This window comes from Corythoichthys intestinalis, chromosome 6 (genome assembly GCF_030265065.1).
Source record: "Corythoichthys intestinalis isolate RoL2023-P3 chromosome 6, ASM3026506v1, whole genome shotgun sequence".
Taxonomy (NCBI): domain Eukaryota; kingdom Metazoa; phylum Chordata; class Actinopteri; order Syngnathiformes; family Syngnathidae; genus Corythoichthys; species Corythoichthys intestinalis.
Window position 1 is genome coordinate 24,699,359 of NC_080400.1, and position 21,110 is coordinate 24,720,468.

A 21,110-nucleotide genomic window follows, 5' to 3' on the forward strand; every position below is an offset into this window, starting at 1 on the left:
CCCAGCCACCTTAACTGGCTCCTCTCAACGTGGAGGAGTAGCACCTCGACACAGAGTCCCTCCGGATGACTGAGCTTCTCACCCTATCTCTAAGGGAGAGCCTGGACACCCTGCGGAGGAACTCATTTCGGCCGCTTGTATCCGGGATCTTGTTCTTTCGGTCATGACCCACAGCTCATGACCATTGGTGAGGGTAGGAACATAAATGGACTGATATATCGAGAGCTTCACCTTTCGGCTCAGCTCCTTCTTCACCACTACGGACAGTGGCCACTTCTTGGATTTTTTGATCATATTTACCATTTTCTCCATTACTATGCATGCGAAAACGAAATCGTTTTTTGTAAATTTATTAAGCAAGATTATACTGCCTTGATGGGCTCATAACAATGTTACCCTCTCATTTAAAGGTGCTGCCTGTCCATTTACCTTGCTAATTAACATGTCAACCAATAAATCAGAGGGAGGCATTTAAAAAAAACTATCAGTAAATGGTCAAGCCTTGTAACTTTTTAACTCTACCTATTGATTTAGACTAAATTTTCCAACTCGTTCACTGCTATTGACAGCAATTGATGTCAAATCCATTTGCACTGCGATGGCTGCCATTGAATGATCATGTTTCTGGGCATTGACGGCGAGATGCAAATTCCTATCGACTGGCACAGGCTGGCAGTCATCATTTGATCCTTGGCAGCACCACCCTATCAAAATGGACTGGACATATATTGCCGTCACTGGCAGCCTGTGAGTCCATTTCTTAAACAACAAAGCAGCGGTTTCAGCAGTATAGGAAGATTATTGATGTTTCCAGGGTTTTAGTGTTTCAATCGGCAATATGCCAAAATGACTATGTAGTCAATGGAAAACCCATTATTTTAGAGCATATATGGTCCGTTCATCACGATCAATAGAATGCAGTTAAAATAAATCTACAATTTGAAGCCATCCTCTGTAGTAAATTGACGGTGACAGATGCAGTTTGGCAAAGTGGTGTTGTTGCCTTACGATATAATACTGCATCAGATTAGGTCGCAAGTGACTGCAGCCTCAAAAATATCATGCAAAGAAAAAAATCAAAACAAAGAAATTGAACCCATAATGTACATGTCCACGTTGCCGTTACTTCTTATCAAAAGACGATCAATGTAAACAATGATTTGCAAAGACTTGGCCTTGGATTTTGGTACCATTTCTTCTCACAAAACTAGATTACACGCAGTAGAGGTGAACTAAGGTTTCACTGCAGTTCAGAATTACGGATGACTTCATCGCTGAGGTTTCAACGACCGCAGGGGAGGTTTGCAGAAGGAGAGAGCGATCTCTAGTGGACATGAAGTCAATCGTACACAGACTCAAAGTATGACGTAACTTCTAAACTGCAGGGCACCATGCAGTCTGCATGTAAAATTGCATGCATCAGAGGTGTGCATCCTTTGTTGGAAAATTACGTATCCAACTTTTGTCATGAACGTTCACCGAGTAAATCTAAAAGATCTGGGCTATTTGGCTAGCATGATTAAAATAAAGACAGCATATATAGAGATATCTGGACCCTTCCTTTTAATACTTTTAAGAGGCACACCTTCCGTTTTTACTTTCAAACATTTCCTGTTTACGGAGACAATAAAAGTTGCAAAACACTTAAAATATTTACAGAATTGAGTAACAAAGTTCAAGTGTGAAGTCTAAAAAGACATACAGGTGTTAGGACACCATTAGACAAGGGTCAGGGGAGGGATAGACCCACAGTACGGTCAGTTCCTATAGATTAATAGAAAAATACGCAGCACAGGATCTGTGCGGTGTGAGATCACATCTACCAAAACTATACATAGCTGTTTCCCCCCTCCAACAACTCATGCTGCCTAATGTGGTAGAAAATCAGAGGTATCAGAAACGGTGGGATATGCCGGCTTCAAATGCTTTCCCATGGCTTTAACTGTATGTGAATCAATGTAGATTTCGCCAACTCTGAAATAAAACAGCCAAGCTAGTGAGAAATGACTTAATCGCAACGATTGATATGTTCAGGAGGCATATAAATACTGTAAAGAGGGGGTTTGGGGCACAGCATCCTTCAAAGGTGAATTATTAAAACTATTCTAGCAGTTCAGTCCATGCAATGCTCATGCCTTGTAATTTCTTATGCTTAAATACGCAAGTCTGAAAAATGGCATATGTGGTTCAATTTCTTTTTTTTTGTGTGTGGCACTGTAAAATGTAAAACATCAAAAATACCAGAGTGTGTCAGTTTCTGCACAAGAAAACAAAAAACCTTCGATACAATTTTTGATCAATTTGCAGTCCTTTTTGCACATTTTGGGATGTGAATTATTTGTTTTTGCTTCCCAACCTCTTAAAAACACTGACAGCCTTGCAGTCCATCTGGGCGCCCGCACAGTCCAACGATCCGGTGCCGGCCGCTGCCGCTGCTGCTACTGCTCTTGCTCCGGTACTGCTGCTGACTTTACACCTGGCCACGCTCCCTTTCTGCCTGGCCCTTGGTCGAGTGCTCGTCACTCTGTTGTCCTGCGTGTCAGCGGACGGGAGGGACACCGCGGAAGAGGAGACTGCGACTCGCTGGAGCTTACCCAGTCTCTGAAGAACGCTGAATTTAGCTGGGGGGATGCCGTTGGAGGAAGGAGTGGGCGTGTCGGGCAGCGGTCGTTTGAGTTTGCCACCTAGGCGCCGCAGGGTGGTGGGAGCCGGCTTTTTAGGGGGCTCAATTCTCTGCGAGAGCAGAGGCTTTTTCAGCACACCGGCATACTGGAGGACGGAGCCTTCACCGTCGCTGTCATCCTCCCGTTCTGTCGCTGCCATCTTCCCCAACCTTGGCTCCGCCCTCGCTTCGTCTGCTTGGTCCAGACGGCTGAAGACGCCAGTGGGCTGACAACACAAGATCCGCGGTAAGCAAATCAACAAGTCATTCTCACACTTGGCTGCTGCAGTTTTGCAGCCAGGTCATTGGGTCTCAGTTTTCCTTATAATACAGGACAACTCTCCAAAATTCAGACTTCACCCAGCTGTTTAGTTTAAGGCCAAGCTCCTGTTCTCCACAATTCAATTAGCTGACTTGTGGCATCTTGGGTAGTGTGTATTCTGCATCCATTTAGTAGAAGAGTGATCGATTTACAGCTCCTCACCTTGTTAGTGCTGGCTGCCGCTTCTGCCTTTGATTCAGCTCCAAGTCTCGCGAACACCGAGGTCCTCTTCAAACCTTTTAAAGAGACAGAAGAAAACAGAAAAGAACAGTTGACAGTTTTATACGCGATTTGATGAATCAGCATCAACTTGAAAAACAATCTAAAAAAAAGTTGTCACCATCTCAAGTGTCACAAATGAGCCACTGCCTTTTTAGATAGCAAAAGGCTTTTATGGTTTCCGCATGATTTATTTCAGAACACGAAGGCTAAGTTCAGACCACAGGTCTTAGTGCACGAATCTGATTTTTTCGTGTTTTTCTGACTTGAGTGATGCATTAACTTGACTGTCTGATGGTGACAAGTCGAATAGAAGTGGACCATTTCAAATTCAATCTGGGTCACTTGCGTATGTGGTTTAAATCCGATCTGGGCCACATTTTTCCAGAATGTGGCGGCGGTCTGAATTGTAAAGTCTCCCAAATCGGAATTCATGTAGTAATTACGTCAGCAAAGAGCGAGCGTGGCGGGCAGGTCAGCAGCGATGTAGCTGTGCATTAGCGTTAGCGCCTAGCTTCAACTCTGCTTTTACTTAGTAGGCGGGCTTGACCACAGCCATAAAAAAATAAATAATGAGGAAAAGGATAACCCTGAAAATACTCGGTTTTCTTTCTATGCACCAAATGAGCAATATTTCAGTATTGCTTACATGGCCGAGTCAGGCGCAAACTGACGCACACACATAAGGCTTATGTGCGTGCGTCATGCACGCAAAGCGCGTGCATGCGTTCTATCAATCTATATAAACTTTGAATAAAAGACTAAAAGGGGATGGTTTATGTCTGTTATTTGTGTCCTCTGTTTTGGAAATCAAAATATGATCACCCTGGAATGACGTATAGCCAGCATGTGTAGTCAGTGTCATTTGTTTTGATGCTTCTGCGCATACGGGTCAGTTTGATCAGCGTGTGTCGGTCTGAGAGTTAGTGCACATGCGTAATACTTGAACGGGCTCAATGGACAATGGCGGTCTGAACGGGCACATCCAAAAAACATTTTAAAAAAATAGGAATTGTGACCTGCGGTGTGAACCTAGCCTAAGATTTAGTTGGGACAAGTCATGACAAAAATCTAAAAAATGTATTAAAAAATGTCAACTCTAATTTATATGACTACAGCTTAGAAAATATTTACGAAAACAACAACAAATCAATACAATTAACAACACTTCTTGCTCATTCCTAAAGCTTCAATGATGCTGAAAGTATTTATAGTTGTAAAAAGGAATTTGAAGGCTCCTTCAGTAGATGTCATGATCACAGTGTACTTATGATCACTTAAATTTGCTAAGCTACTTTTGAAAGTGAACAAGCAAGTGTAGTGCCTTTTGAGTATTGTAAACTCTAGGGATGCCCCGATCTGGTCATGTGATCGGAAATCGTACCAATCGTGCCATCTTTCAGAGGATCAGAATTGGGTGAAAAGGACCGGGTTTTCAATTAAAAAATATATATTTATGTTTTTCTGCTTCATGATCATTCAGCCTCTCAGCCTCCCTCCTGCCAGCTAAGCAGTGCGACCAAACTTTTTTTTTTTCCTTCACCAGTGCAGCGGTTTGGTATTTAAAGTTAACGATGATTGACAGGTTTCAAGTTTAATCTAGCGAGCAAAGTCTGGAATGCTCTACGATTAAAGGCACAAATGTGTTAATCATCGTTTAACTGGTTACACGCCAGTCTGTTGCAACTCACTCAAGTGAATGGCCATTCTCGCCAGCATGACCGTCAAAGCGTGAGTGAGTTTGAGTGGACTCATTCAATGAAGTCTTTCCCGAAAACAAGCCTTTTCTACGTTATTTTTAAAAATTAGGGCTGTCAAAATTATCGCGTTAACGGGCGGTAATAAATTTTTAAAATTACTCACATTAAAATATTTGACGCAATTAACGCACATGCCCCGCTCAAACAGATTAAAAGGACAGTACAGTGTAATGTCCATTTGTTACTTGTTTTTTGGTGTTTGGCGCCCTCTGCTGGTGCTTGGGTCCAACTGATTTTTATGGGTTGGTACCATGAGTGAGCATGGTGTAATTATTGACATCAACAATGGCGAGCTACTAGTTTATTTTTTGATTGAAAATTTTACAAATTTTAATAAAACGAAAACATTAAGAGGGGTTTTAATATAAAATTTCTATAACTTCTACTAACATTTATCTTTTAAGAACTACAAGTCTTTCTATCCATGGATCACTTTAAGAAAATGTTAATAATGTTAATGCCAGCTTGTTGATTTATTGTTCTAATAAACAAATACAGTACTTATGTACCGTATGTTGAATGTATATATCTGTCTTGTGTCTATATCTTTCCATTCCAACAATAATTTACAGAAAAATATGGCATATTTTATAGGTGGTTTGAATTGCGATTAATTACGATTAATTAATTTTTAAGCTGTAATTAACTCGATTAAAAATTTTAATCGTTTGACAGCCCTATTAAAAATAATTAACATTACGGAGGCGGCATGGTGGGACAGTGATTAGCATGCCCACCTCAGTTATGGGATCGTTGGTTCAATCCCGGCGATTACGTCGCGCTTGCGATAGCCCTCATTTGAAAGTGGAGTTTCACCCTCATTTTTACTTGACGCCAACAGATCAAGTAAAACGGGAGATAATGCCCTTGGAGTTTGCTAGTTTTATTGCCCTCATAAATAAGCATTAAAACACCGCATGGACCATGTGTTTATGTCCATATTTTTGTCGTTTCTTGTCCTTTTTCCAAAGCACTGTGGAGAACTATCCCATAATTCTATTCTGACGTCACACCGGAAATGACGATTATTACACCTGGTCGAGGGCGTGTGTTGAGGTAAGGAAGAGAAGGCTCGCGCACCAGCGACAGCGATTAGGAGTAGTGGGTGTCTGCGCAAGTGACTTTATTTTGGAGTAGATGATCCATGAACTGAATTTTGCTTTAATTCAACAACTTAATGAAGATGAGTCATCTTGTTTGGACGAGTCAGAGTGCGATAATGTTTATCTAAAAATGTGTGTGTTTGAGCAGCTTTATTTTATGTTTATAGTTTTAAGGCCAAGAGTAGAAAACAAGGTGATGGGTGCAAAAACAAACATCTCCACAAGATGCCCTCCAAACACTTTTTGCGTTAGATGGTAGATATATTTTTTTAAATTATATTTTCACCATTTTGCATGCTTTGTACTTGCTGTTTCTGTTGAATTACCAAATAAAAAAAAACTAGTCTCACTTTTTTCCTCTTGTTTATCCTAGCAAATCGAGTATCATCAAGCTTCAAAACAGTTTGTTGAGCATGTTTGGTTGTCAATATTTACATCGTCCTAAAACACCCGAGAAATGTCCTCAGAAACGCACGGTTAATATTGAAATATTAAATAAATCACTAACAGTAAATGAGTAATAACAAAAATTTTAAATAAAAAATTGTGGCTCTCTTACCGATTGGCCATCTCCTGCTGTATTGGATAGCTTTGACAGTGCTAAAGCAAAAATTACTAGGTGTGGAAAATCATACTGCAGAGTGAAGTGAAAGCTTGCAGATTTTACTGAAAATAAATTCAAAACAAGTACAGGTAGCGTGTTAATAAAGTGTGAAAAATTAATATTAGAAGAGTAAAGTGTAGCAAGCATTTACCAATTCTAACATTTCTTCTAATTTGGAGTTTGAGAAGTTTTAGTATTGATTAGTTGATTCGCCATCTCAGGCATCACGCAGCGAGGCGCCCAGCCCATTGGTTCAGGCCTACCTTTTTTGGCCTGCTGGGCCAGGATGCGCCGTGTGCGTGGCGTGGTGCCTTTGGGCATGTTGATGATGTACTTGCCTTCCATCTCCGCTGTGACGCGCCGTTGCTTCGCGGATGACAATCCGTTCCCTTCTTTTGCCGGCTGACTGATCGCTGTAAATCCAAGGATAGATGACAGTCAGAAGAACAGAATCATGGAGGCTGAACATATAGAGATGTGGTTTACCTGCTTTGTTACCCTTGCTTGCTTGCACGTTGGACACTGTAACAGAGAGGCGGTTGTCGGGACGACGTACAGGAGTGGCTGGTGGGGAGTCGTGGCTCAAGGCGTTGGCAATCATACGGGTGGCTGCTGAGGGGTGACAAAACCTTACTTTGTGGCTGGAGCGACACTGAATACACTGAGGTGATGGACATGCTATCCGTTTAGACTGGAAGATATGGCAGCGATCATTCATATTACAAACATCCTGCAAGTTTGATAATCCCTTCCTTTTTACTAGTTATATTGAACACTAACATAACATACACATTAAATTTGGCTCGGCGGCCTTTGACCTCATTACCCCCAAAATTTAGGCACCACTTTTGACAGAGATTACAAACATATCCTGCAAGTTTAATAATTAATCCCTTTCTTTGTTCTTGAGTTATCGTGAACACAAACATACATAAAAATTAAATTTGGCACTGTGACCTTTGACCTCATTGCCCCAAAATTTAATCACCTCTTCAGTCGGATGTCACAAACCTATTCTGTAAATTTAATAATAATCCCTTTGTCCGTTCATGAGTTATCTTGAACACAAACAAAGACTAGGCTTGAACGATATATCATTTGAACATCGCCATCGTGGTGTACGGATGCGCAATACCCGCATTGCAAGGATGTGGATATTTTTTTTTAGTTGTTTATTTTTCTATTAAGAAGTATTCATCTGTTCATTAATATTTTAATTGCTTTTTTAAAAATAGGACATTCTTGCAAATTGACAGCGCAGTAAAAGGACAAACACAAATCAGACAGGAGCTCAGATTTTGCAAGCGCATCACTGACCATTCCACCTGTAACATTTTGTATATACAGTGGAGAGAACAAGTATTTGTATAAGTCGCACCAGCCAAAAATTGTGCAATGAAAAGGAAAAAAAACATATATAAGTCGCACCGGAGTATAGGTCGCATTTTTGGGGGGATATTTATTTGATAGAATCCAGCACCAAGAACAGACATGTCATCTTGAAAGGCAATTTAAAATACAATAGAGAACAACAGACTGAACAGGTGTAAGGTATGCTAACATTACATGACGCTAGAAGTTGGATCGGGCCTAAAAAAATCCAGCCCGATGCGGCCCGAGCCCGATCAATTAACTTGATTTGCTTGCTCGAGCCCAAAAAAACCCTGAAATTTTATGTTTTATTTCTAGGCACGAGCCTGAAAAAAAAAAAAAAAAAAAAAAAAACGAAATTTTATGTTTTATTTGTGAGAGGGAGGAAATGCAGGGATGCAATGCGTGGTTGCGTTTCGTGTGAACACTTTGTGGCGATGCATAATGATAAGAAATTAAAGCCTGTCTTTTGTCACGAATTCTCCCAGTTAAACAAGACTGCAAGAAGGACATTCAATAAACATTTATATCTTTTATATTTGCGTCTGTTCTAACAGGCGGATAGTTGATTTGACATTTTAATCTCCTCGAGTTGGCAGAAAAAAAAAAAAAAAACTTTTCTCAATGTTTACATAGTCATAGTTTTATGATCATTATAAATGCATTTACACAACGAAAACACGCTGTAAAAGTTTGTTAAATATATTTCTCATATGAGATCAAAGCGCCACATTCCTTTACATTCAGCGAAACAGACACAAGTTTTTCCGTATAGCATTTTCAACAATCAATTTAAATCCTTTCCATATCCCACTCCTACCGCAGTTGTTTGTTTTTTAATTCCCATCTTTAGTTTTTCACTCCTATAGCTGCTCCATATTGAAACGGAAATACTAGGTCAAAAATGTAATTGATGCGGACGCGTTGAGGGGAAGATTAAAAAGAGAACGTTCACGTGCGCAAGCAGTGCCTTCTCTGTTTTATCCAGATTATTTATTTTATTTAACATCCATACATCAATTTAGTATAAATATATGAATATATATTTATTTTTTAACAAGTTAGCGAGAGAGAAGTCGGCCCAACCTGACAGTAAATAATCACACATAAGTTGCTCCAGAGTATAAGACGCACACTCTGCCAAACTATGAAAAAAACTGACGTATAGTCCGAAAAATACGGTACCTTTTTTTTTTTTGTTTGTTTGTTTTTTTTAAATGGTCACATAATGGTTAAGCGCTGTTGATGAAAAGAAGTGGAAATGAAAAAAACATGGTTAATGCTTTGTGAGTAGACATGTGCCGGTTACCGGTTTCACGGTTTACCGTGGTGTGAAAACGTCGCGGTTTCAAAACCACTAAAATTTTCCGTCATACCTTAGTACGGTATTCGCTATTTTTCATGTGCCAAAATGCAGCCGAAGTGGCTTGGTGCGGCAGCGCTCACACTTCCCGTTTGTTGCCTTGAGTGTCAGTGATGCTATTCTGCTAAACAGCCAGCAAACCAACAAACAAATCCTCCAAACACAAGGCGTACTTTTCTTCAATTTATTGAGCACTCAAATCGTGGTGAAATATACAAATGAACGCATTTAAAACGTTGTACAATTGTATTTTTCCACGTGTGATTAGGTTCAACAGGATAGCAGTAGCACCATTAAAAAGTTCGCCAAAAACAAAACGCACATTTTCCTTTCAAATTCAATATACAAACTAACTAAAACTTACAAAGACGAATGTTAGCCTAGGCTAAGCTGGGAGAGCAGCTTCGTTGTGGTTTTATGTCTCAAAGCCGCTGAGTGAGAGACAAGCTTGAATGAAGGGGGGAAGAAAAAGAATCGCGTCAAAGATCGCTAATTGAGAAAAGGAGGTCTCACTCCTCACTTTTTTAGATGAAACCTTTCCTCAACAATATTTACATTTTAACTAATTTATAAAACTAACTTATACATTTTCAACTAACTTATTAACTTATGAATTCTTTGTTCTTTTTAACACAAAGGCATGGCATCATGTAGACTAGAGTTGACACAGTGGCTGAAAATGGCGAAACTTCACTTGAGCTTCCCCCTTAAATTTAATTACTCTGCTCATTTACTTTAAAGGCAACAGTGCACCATTGATAGAGTCCAGTTTGCAAGTGGCCCATCGTATTGCAGGCTACACGGTGAAGACTCCAAAAATAACTCATTACCAGAATGGCGAGTTCCTGCAGTATACAGTATTATACCTTGACTTTTTAAACCCTCAATACACCAATTACCTGCACATGCCTAGCGGTCGTCGTAAAATTAGATTAGGGGTTGAAAGACATTGTCTCATTGGGTGAAAAAAACTTATTTTAGTGTGATCATCTAAGGGTTGTGCTTACGTGTGTTGGCGGTTCTTCTGAGCTCTGCTTTCACGCTGGTCTGTCCTGAGGAGATGGCTTCGGTGGCCATTTTGCACATATCCTGAATAGGGAAGTTGTTGCAAAAGATATGATTATGTTACACTGTCCTTTTAGAGGTTTGAGGTTTAGTATGTAAACATTTCTAGCATTCTACCCTACAATGTCAAGAATAACCCCCTAAAATTTAAAGATTTAATTGTAGAGTGACTCTTTCGCACATGCTACAGTCCTCCAATAACGTCACTTTTCCATTGCGCAGTGGCAATTGCCTTCCAATTCAAAAGTGCCTTGTGGAAAAACGGATTTCCTGGATCTACCTCATGTGGCTGGCAGCCAAGACTAGGAGACATTTTGAAGGCAGTGGCCGTTAAGTGGAGAGGCTGTAGTATAATTCCACAGTGTCCATAGCTTAAGTTTATTTTTGTCCCCTGTAGTCGTAATGTTACGGTAATGACAAATGATAGACAAGCAGTGGTTAAGAAATCATCTGCCTTGTGGTTTTACCAATAGTCTACAGGGAGGGGAGCCAAGTCAAGTAGATGCTGTGCCGCGGAAAAGTGATCCAAGATTGCATGAATTTTGGCACTGCAATGTATTCAAAGTGGGATCTGACCTGCCTGTGGACCAGCTTGGCGTGTTTGAGAATGGCAATTATGTCCCCGACAACTGTGATGCCGAGGTCCATCATGATGTCCTTGCTCAGGTCCATCAGCATGTTCTTCTGAATTCTGCAGCAACGAGGGACAAAAAAGAAATCAACCACATTATTGTGATAAAATTAGAGCAAAGGCGTAAACAGGGCATAGTTTTCCTTATCATTACTATTGTGAAAACAGACTTATTATCGCGTTAACGCGCGGTAATTAATTTTTTTAATTAATCACGTTAAAATATTTGATGCAATTAACGCACATGTCCCGCCCAGAAAGTATTCTGCCTTTTGGTAAGTTTTACAGCAAGGATTTTTGCGCTGTCCAACAGCGAACTCTTGTGGTCGCTTTGCGACATGGTTTATTATTTTCTTCTTTTCTTCATTATGGCTGCACGATGTCTCGGGCTGATAATGTTGTGCTTATATGATCCTTGGACAAGATTTGTCCGTAAGTATGGTTGTTGTAAAGAATGTACATATTATGTTAGTAAGCGAAATATTATATTTTTTTTATGAGACGCTTTTTTTTTATGTTTAGTGAACCTGTATAGCGTGCTAAGCTAACGTTGTTGCTAATGCAATGCTGTGTACTTTTTTGTTGTTGTTTCACTACGGTCCAAAGAGGACAGTGGTTTGAGGCCATTTTATTAATAAATCAGATGAAAAAGGAAGAAGTCTGATTATTAAGGCGTCGTTCACTAGCTGTCTAGCTTTGGAAAAAGTAGACGCTTCGGAGTGAGGACAGCATAGACAGATTTAAAGTGCTTGTGACACGAAAAAGCATGTTTATTTCATAATACACGCGGTATTTTATGCTCCTGAATGATGTGGACCGCTTGGATGTGTGTGGAAGCGATCGCTATATTTATTTAGTTTTTTGAATCCCGCGCCAGGAAAATGAGTGACTTCCGGCTTCGGTCTCGCATTGAGGAGGAGGGCGCTGTGACGTGTACGGTAGAAGACGTCCTCTTCACGCTACAGTGTACTGTTGTGTATGAGGACGAAGGATTCAGCTGATTTGGGGGATTAATACTTTTATTTTTTGCATCACGCCAGCCAAACGGCTGCAGAAAAATCATTCTGTATGCGGGAGAGGCGTATGCGCCTTTTTGGAGTTTCAAAAGGTTCCCATTCACCGTGGATATTTACTGTGGGACCATTGGACTTACAAGGAAGTGAGTAAACATCTTGTTTTGTATTATGTCAAATACGAATACAGTGATTACAAAGTAAACACTATAAAATTCCTTTAAATAAAGGACTACTTACGTTTGATCATTGATAGGCATGTAAAAAGCTATCCTCACGCTCATTAGCAGTTAGCTGTTAGCACGTTAGCTACACAACAATTCCAGCCACCCTCCTCCAGGGAACGAACTGTAAATTGCTCTCCGCCGGGCGGTTTGCCGATCCGCAAAGAAACTCGACAACCGGGTCGTCATGTCAAATAATCCAGGCTAGTTATGTGTGATTTTCCACTTCGAAGACTTAGAAACATCCCTCGGTTCGGGTTAGCATGTCGGCTAGCTGTCACTCCTTCTGGTCTGTTTACATTCTCCGAAGCCGGGGAAGGGAAATGACATATGTCCGATTTAGGTGTCATAAAATATCGTTCGGCAGGTGTGACAGTAAAGGTAAAGTCGACTGTTTTGACCATTATGGAGTAATTTTGCCATGTCGTCTTGAATAAATGGATTTTTATTATTTTATATTCCATTTAGCACAAGTTATTTGTCATGACCATGCCATTTATTTAGCAATTGGGGAAAGTACTTGGGTAAAAAGAATATCCTGTAAAAATATTGAAGTAAAGAGACAGAAACAATGACATTTTGCCGCTCTCTTCGTCGCGTTTTCCTCATTGTGAATAGTTCCCCCTCGACGGGCTGACTGGTCCTTCTCAAGCCATTTATATAGCTATTGGGGAAAAATACTTGGATAAAAAGAATATCCTGTAAAAATATTGAAGTAAAGAGACAGAAACAATGACATTTTGCCGCTCTCTTCGTCGCGTTTTCCTCATTGTGAATAGTTCCCCCTCGACGGGCTGACTGGTCCTTCTCAAGCCATTTATATAGCTATTGGGGAAAATACTTGGATAAAAAGAATATCCTGTAAAAATATTGGGAGTAGAGAGACTGAAACAATGACATTTTGCAGCTCTCTTCGTCTCGTTTTCCTCGTCCTGAACAATTCCCCCTCAGTGGGCTGAATAGTAAAACCGATGAGCCTAGTCTACCGCTGACGTCATCCACCTGTTGGGGACGCTAAAGCCCTATAATTGTAGGCGTGGCTAACCGGCAGATTAAAAGACTAATTTCTCGTCATCTGCGCTTTGCTAAATTGTTGTATATGGTCGAATCGTCTCAAAATATGATTCTAATTCACATAATAATGCCATTTAAGACTTTTTTTCTGGTGTCGTATGCTCTTTAAATGACAGTAGAGTGAAATGCCCACTACAGTCCATATGTACCGTATGTTGAATGTATATATCCATCTTGTGTCTTATCTTTCCATTCAAACATTTTACAGAATATATATATAATTTACAGAAAAATATGGCATATTTTATAGATGGTTAGAATTGAGATTAATTGCGATTAATTACGATTAATTAATTTTTAAGCTGTAATTAACTCGATTAAAAATTTTAATCGTTTGACAGCCCTAGTATATATATAAAAACTGTGTCCTTGGAGTGCTTCCAATCCATCAAGTGTAAAATTGAACAACCAAATTGTTTAATTAGTGTCCCCTTTATGAAAACCGATGTACATCATTTGTCCACTAGATAGTGCTCTGACTCCATTCAATCCAGTATGTACGGCTTGTAACCTGATGAAAAGATGCTTCTGTTCACCAACAGTACAGTGTATAATCCATGATGTGTTCTTAAATTCACCTGGTACAACAGTTTGGCAATTAGGCGAATAACGACTGTGGACATTTTTAGGTTGCTTGCCGTTTTGCAGCGCTCTGGGCCCGGGAGTTTGTCTAACTGTTGATACAGATTTTTCTATCATACTTTTAAACTGAGCTTCCCATCATTGGAATTGAATGTTGGCGATATGGCGAGTGGGTGACGTGCACACTGGCAGAGGGACATATAATCTTAGATGACAGCAAATTTAAGTGTCTTATGTGTATGCTCGATATATACCAGAAAAAATGCTACCCTAGTTGGTGGATAAAATGACTAGCCCTGCAACTAACGATTATTTTATAATCGATTAATCGGACAATGAATCAAAAAACTAATCGGATAACTTAATTTTTTAAATTACCTTCACAATTTAAAGTTGTTTTTGGCATGTTGTAAGTAGTGTTGCACCGATACCATTTTTTGGCCCCGATACCGATACCTGGCTGTGCAGTATCGGCCGATACCGATACCATACCGATACCACCCCGATTATTTTTTTTTTTTTCTTAATTTTTTTTTTTTTCCCCCCAAAGAGCTACATAATTGGATGTGAAATCATTGCTATCAAGGCTTTGTCAGGCTGTTGCTTACCTTTGCAAAATAGGAAAAAGTACACTAAACCCTAGTAGACAATAGTTGAATAAACCTTCCGCTTTCAAAGGCCAAAATAGTGCTAAATTTGTGAAATTAATAAAACATGTATAATACTAGCTCAACAGTAAGAAAGTAAAAATAAATTCATAATAATAAACTCTGAATGAACTGAATAAACTTTTTTAGACCTCTCAAAGTCCAAACAGTGCAACTTTCATGAAATTATTGTCACATTCTGCTGCTGGTTAGATAGTGTTTTGTTGCTGGGCGTGGGGGCATGGCACTTGAATCCAATGCAGGCTCATCAACGCAGCATTTAAGCACGGGTGATCTCAGAGAAGGCTGCCGAGATATTTGCCTTGCTGATCGCTATTTGACAACTGGCACAATAATCTCGCTACATTTGCTTGTTATGCCCCTGCTTTGGGTTTTTCTGTTAGTGTGCTGCTCTCGTTTGTAACCGCTGCCTATCGTCTTAGTTTGTCCGTCGACCTGCTGTCACGGACTCCTTTTGTTATTTCTACTGTCCCGCGATCGCGTGTTATTTTTTGTTTGCAATCATTAAACCCTTTTATGCATCCCCCGCTTGTTGTCTGCTTCGAGGTTCAACCTTGTTTCCGCATTTGCGGACGCTAACAATTATAAGTAATAATAATTGACCACAGCATCCCATCTCTCCTTTTTTTCGGGAGGTGGGAGTCCCTTATTTCTATTTCTGAAAGGTGGCAACAATACTTTGGAAACACTTCCCAAATTACTGCGGCATTTCTTTCAGTAAAAGACAATAAAAGTAAAGTAGACGAAGTGAACTGACCAGAGATTGTTGCTCCGGTCCAGCGGCCTTCTTCCTCTGGATAGCAGTCCTGCTCTTGCAGGCTCAAACTCGTTGTGTTCGTTCACGTTTCGTCTTCAAATGTTTTATCAAGTTCGAGGTATTGAAACTGACCGATTTAACTCCACATCTCCAAACTTTCAGGCCGCAAATCTTGCATGCAGCCATTGATTTTAATCGACGGGATTTCTATTTGGAAATATCTCCCGACCGCCGCGGCGCCGCCATATTTCCTGGTTTGTTTTTCGTCCATATGAAAAAGCCCCCTTTTGATTGGTCAGGAGTGGCTATTGGCCCGCTCTCATTGGTCTGGAGCAAGCCAATAGCGATAGCTGCTTGGTGTTCAAGTGTCATCACACAACACAGAGACAGAGTGTAGTGAGCGCCGGGAGGAGAAAAAGGCTGTGGTCAAATGTTATAATAATGGACCGGTAAATGGTATCGGCGCCGTCTTTGTTGGTACTCGCCGATACCGATACCACCATTTCGGGCCGGATCGGCGCCCCCTGCCGATACTAGTATCGGTATCGGTGCATCTTTAGTTGTAAGTAACAATGAATACAAAATGGATGACTATTTCCTCCAAAAATACTACAGATTCCTGAGTTAACTGTAGTCTACAGCTGTACTGTTTTAATTATATAAAATTTTAGTTTTAAAAAAAAAAAAAAAAAAAAAAACAGTTCAGAGTATAAAATAAGTATTTCTCAGTACACATATCAGACCAATGTATATTCAAATAAAAAGTGCTGTTAATTGACATTTTTTTTCTTGTGGGCAAAGTCTGATCAAAATTGTGTCAATGACTCATTTATTTTCTTTAAACAAACAAAACAAAATAGAATAAGGAGGAGGCAGACTGTAGTGAATAAAGTTCTCTTTATCCATCAGTTTTTCATAAATACTTCCAATTTCAAAGCCCACTCTTTCAGTTTGAATGGGAGTTTGCGGTGAAAGGAGACTACCTGTTATAAAAGGTTTATGTGTGGGGTTTCTTTATAAAACAAAATGAGACAACTTTATTATTCAACAATAACTCAAGTGCTAATATGGTTCTCCAAATCACAATACAGACACTTAAGACACTAATTAGCATAATCGATAACTAGCTTAGCGCTCCATGCTAAGTAGTAATGTTTCATCAACAAAGATTACAAACGGCTACATCAGGGGTGGCCAATCCCGGTCCTCGAGAGCCCCTATCCAGCTTGTTTTCCGTGTCTCCCTCCTTTAACACACCTGAATCAACTAATCAGGATCGTTATCAGGCTGCTGCAGAGCTAGCTGATGAGCTGATTATTTGATTCAGGTGTGTTAAAGGAGGGAGACACGGAAAACAAGCTGGATAGGGGGCTCTCGAGGACCGGGATTGGGCACCCCTGTGTACTCACATGTACTCACTTCTGACAGAATTAACCTGGATCAAACTTTCGACACTTAGTAATATTATTTCTTCAGCAACCCGAGTGTAGCAGTGAACTCCCTCTCTCTTGCCCTAATCACTACCGCACGCAGCCTCATCTTACACACAAAAAAGGACCCAAACAGGACTGCTCATGGCAGCTGGAAAAAAAAAATCGATTATCAATTTCATTGGCAAATAATTTATTTGTCGATTTTAATCGATTCATAGTTGCAGCCTAAGGCCGAGTTATGCTTCTGCGGCAGACCTACGCCTTCAAGGCAGACTCGATTTACGACCCAACAACTCCACAGAATCCTCATTTGGCGTCACGTCATTGGTCCGCTCAGACTGTCATTTCCAGTTCAGCGCGAAATCACCACAATTTTCAAACATTGTTGTGCTACACGTGAAAATGGACCAAGTTGACGAGAGTATCATCGAAGGTCCGCAAGTACGACAACCTCTACAATTTCTCGTCAAAACATTATACAGATTCCCAAATCGCAAGCAATGCGTAGAAGGAGATTGCTAAAAATACGGGGCTCGAGGTCAGCGATTGCATAAAAAAATGGAAGAACCTCCGAGACAAGTATGTGTGTGTTCTGAAGTGAATGGCTACAGGAAGCGGTGACACAGTCGGCCAAAAACTGCCAGCTTTTTATCAGTTCATGTCATAGTTTTGGTTGGCGCATTTTATCATTTATTGTGTACATGTGTTTGCTGAAAGTCTGTGACTTATTTACATTTTACACTTCAAGTATATGAAGAATAAAGCACAGGCTTGGTGTCAAAAGAGTTGCTTTGATTTTTTAAAAATTTCAACAACAGACAGTTCACACACTTGATACATCATCACTGATTGAGAGTGCCACGGTGCTTTTATGATAATGTGTTTACCATCAAGGCTTCCAATGCAGTTTGGGAAGTTCCATAACCGCCAAAAATTTGCTTTGGCTTCCCACTTGCTGTTTGTAGGACACGGCAAAGAAATTTTACAAAACGCTGGACAACCCAGCTTGCTGGCTTCCACCCGATGCTAGAATTTGTAAACTGCCAGTCTCTGTGCGGCATCAACAGTCGGACAGACCACCTCCACAACAGTCTTCTGCGTCGCCTCCGCCTCAACAATTGTATAATCAACATTTGTTGTTCAATGTTGATGAGCTGAAGATCCACATTCAAGCCTTCCATTTCCGGTTCCATTGTTGTGTAACCGGAAGAAAACTAGAGGAAATCGACAAGGGTCCCCCAAAACAATACAAACACAACACCACACCCCTCTAGTGGGTTGGCGGTGAATTACAGAGCAACGCGTTCCCTTGCCGCAGAACTATTGAATGCTCATTGACGCTGTAGGGTCTACATCAGGGGTGTCCAAACTTTTTGCAAAGGGGGCCAGATTTGGTGCGGTAAGAATGTGGGGGGATGACCTTGGCTGACATCCTTTACGTAGAACAATATATTTAAGCAAATTTTGCTTTATTATTTTTGTTAATGAATAATTTCAACAATCTCGCAACTAGCCTTTGTGGCGTTCTCTTTTGACTCTCGAGCTCTTGCGAAATACTGCTGCTGTGAAATTAAACTAGCTTCAAGTTGCTTCAATTTCTCGCAGCGTATCTTCCCTGTAATCTTGTCGTACATGTCAGCATGTCTTGTTTGGTAATATCGCCTCACATTGAACTCTTAAAAAAAAGGCGACTATCTCTGCAAATGAGGCACAGTTATTGCGTATTTTAGTGAAGAAATAGTCCAATTCCCACCTATCCTTGAAGCGTCAGCCGTCGCAGTCAACTTTGGTTTTTTTTTGTTGATTGTCGCCATTTTAGAAAATTGAAGTAAAGGGTCACACGGGGTAATGTTGCTTTGCCTGGCACGACCAGACTGTTCTCCCTGTGTTTTTCAAACACTGAGAGTATAGTCTAGGACCCAGCCCATTAACGGCCTCTCGAGCAAGTGCAAAATCAATCGACAAATCAGATTCGTTTATTTGCGTGACGTGTTCTTAACGAGCAACGTCACTGTTCCGCGTCGGAAGTCGTCTCCACAACAACACAGATGGCGAACAGGAGAGCTGAGAATATGTTCCAATCCACGGTAAAATCAGTTTTAAATGACCAAAAACACATCGACACAAGTCATTGACAACAGTCTGTCTCGCGCTAGCCATGTTGAATAAACTCCGCTCTCCTCGTATGTTTACTTCCGCGCGCAAATCCCTCGTCCCGCCCGTCGCTGATTGGTCCACTCCGCTGTCTGTTTGCTGTGGCTTGCTCCGCCCTGGAAATTTTATCCGCTTAATGGTGGCCAGACTCAATAGCTGGAACAGCGGTGAGTCTGGAGTACCAGGCTAAATGTTGCTTAGAGTGCTGCTGCCTTTTAGTGGGTAAATGAGGAGCAGCATTTAGTGTGTAAGCTACTTCATATGCTGGTAGCAGTACTGCTGACCAATTTATTAAGTCTGTGTGCGGGCCAGACGTTATTGATTTTATGACAGAGGCTGGGGGCCGGCTGAAATTTGACCACAGGCCGCATTTGGCCCCCGGAACGGACTTTGGACATGCCTGGTCTACATCGTCGCTACGCAGTCACTGCAACGCAGAAGCATAACTCAGGCTTTAGTGAATACGGATCGTTAGAAATTCTAAATCAATTTTGGTGATCAGCCGTGACCATGTTTCCTTCTATGCGGTTTAGTATTCATTTCATATTATTAAAAAGTTTATTACTCTCGTACGTTTTAAGTACACCTGCATTCAAAAAGTTTCAGATACTTTCTTATCCAACTGAATGATAAAGTGTCTCAAATCATTGGCCCGCGGGTGTACTGATTCATATCGCAAGTTTTTTTTTTTTTAATCATGAGAATTACATTCCGACCATAATTGGAGAAGTTGTGATCATTTTTCTAGCTCAGATCACCCAGCCCTACATTAGCCATTACTGTACATACCTGTTGTCCACAAAGGAGACTGCATAGGTGACGGCCAGGCCAGCCGGGATGCCAGCATCCTTGAAAAACTGGATCCACTCTGATGTGGCTTATGGGAAACAAATGGTTAGGTATCTGGTTTTTCACCATTATTCGTTACAAGTATTAATAATAAAACCCGTCATAAGTTAATTGGCCTCATTAGATCAATTCGAGCAAGTAATGCACCACAGAGACATACAAAGGCCGGAGGGAGACAAGTTAAGTGTAACACATGCTGACCACAAGCAGCTGGAGGTTATTTATAACCTCTCAAACTCATAGCTGGTGCAAAATGATGGCGGCAGCTGCCACAACAATGGCTCATCCTGACATGATCGCAACATTGCACTACACGTCTTCGTTTAAAGAGTCATCAACCAGCACAAACACGAGGCGTTAAATGCAACACCAAATTTAATTGAACATGGTCTTACACTCGATGCTGATGTGTTTTTTTTTAAGGTTAAAGCAACACCCTGTATTTATTAAATACCGACAAAATCCAACTATCATTCTTAGTAGCTACAGTTAAACGTACAATAGCCTTTCAAAAACATACACCAGATAACAAAGGTCATTCATTTAATTGCCTTCGAGAAGAACCTCTTAGCATCGCACTAGCAATTAGCTAAGTGGTGACTATTGTCAAGAATTACAAGCCGTCAAAATAATACGCGATATTAACAGGATGAAAGCGGTAAAACGTGTTGTCTCTATGTCGATCGATGAGGTAAAAATCGCCCTTTGTGAAGGAAATTTGCAAGCCGGGCCTTTTCGTTCTCTCACCTGTTGTCACGGACGCCATTTTTACTTAAATATGCAGTGACGTCACATATTTAATGACGTTACTTCCTCCCACTGCGCTTCATTTCCTGTGCCTCATGAAGTTTCCCTTAGAAGCGGTAGAGGGTGCTCGCGAGATAAAATACTGTACAGACTTGATGAGAATGGGCAACTCAACTACTTTAACTCTTAATGTGATTTTTAGCCAAATTTAACAAATGTATTTTATATCAAATACACCATAGGCTGTTAGGCCTATAACTCAGTATATGAAAAAATTCAAGATTCAAAGAATTCTAAATTCCTCTCAAGTTACACTGAACAGAATTATGTTTCAACTGTCCTTTCAGCTGTCCCTTAAATGTGCTTGAAAGGGTTTAATAAGCATTTTAAGAAAAACAAAAAAACAAAAAAAAAACATGCTCAACTTCACAACAAATAGGTGTTTCAAAAGTACAACATATTGGATTCAAGAAGGACAAGCCATATAAAAGATAGACTACTCTATATTT

The 21,110-nt window shown here is 40.5% G+C and overlaps 2 protein-coding genes across 6 annotated transcripts in view; both read right to left on the reverse strand.

Moving 5' to 3' along the window:
- Positions 1 to 21,110, reverse strand: part of capn12 (calpain 12) — a 271,950-nt gene that overhangs the window by 145,269 nt on the left and 105,571 nt on the right. The gene's annotated exons all lie outside the window — the stretch shown is intronic.
- Positions 331 to 20,694, reverse strand: c6h19orf47 (chromosome 6 C19orf47 homolog). 5 transcript variants are annotated; one of them, XM_057838731.1, is made up of 8 exons: positions 20,602 to 20,694; positions 19,795 to 19,882; positions 11,046 to 11,160; positions 10,412 to 10,493; positions 7,157 to 7,279; positions 6,934 to 7,083; positions 3,147 to 3,220; positions 331 to 2,889 (listed from the first exon to the last, which is right to left on the reverse strand). In XM_057838731.1, exons 1-8 carry the CDS (start codon positions 20,618 to 20,620, stop codon positions 2,335 to 2,337), a joined length of 1,206 nt encoding a protein of 401 aa, XP_057694714.1. In that variant the 5' UTR covers positions 20,621 to 20,694; the 3' UTR covers positions 331 to 2,334. The 5 variants fall into 5 exon arrangements, with proteins under 5 accessions (XP_057694714.1, XP_057694718.1, XP_057694716.1 ...); XM_057838735.1 differs by lacking the exon at positions 20,602 to 20,694 and adding an exon at positions 20,501 to 20,592 and having other exon boundaries at positions 338 to 2,889; positions 7,157 to 7,282; positions 19,795 to 19,873; XM_057838733.1 differs by having other exon boundaries at positions 345 to 2,889; positions 7,009 to 7,083; positions 7,157 to 7,282.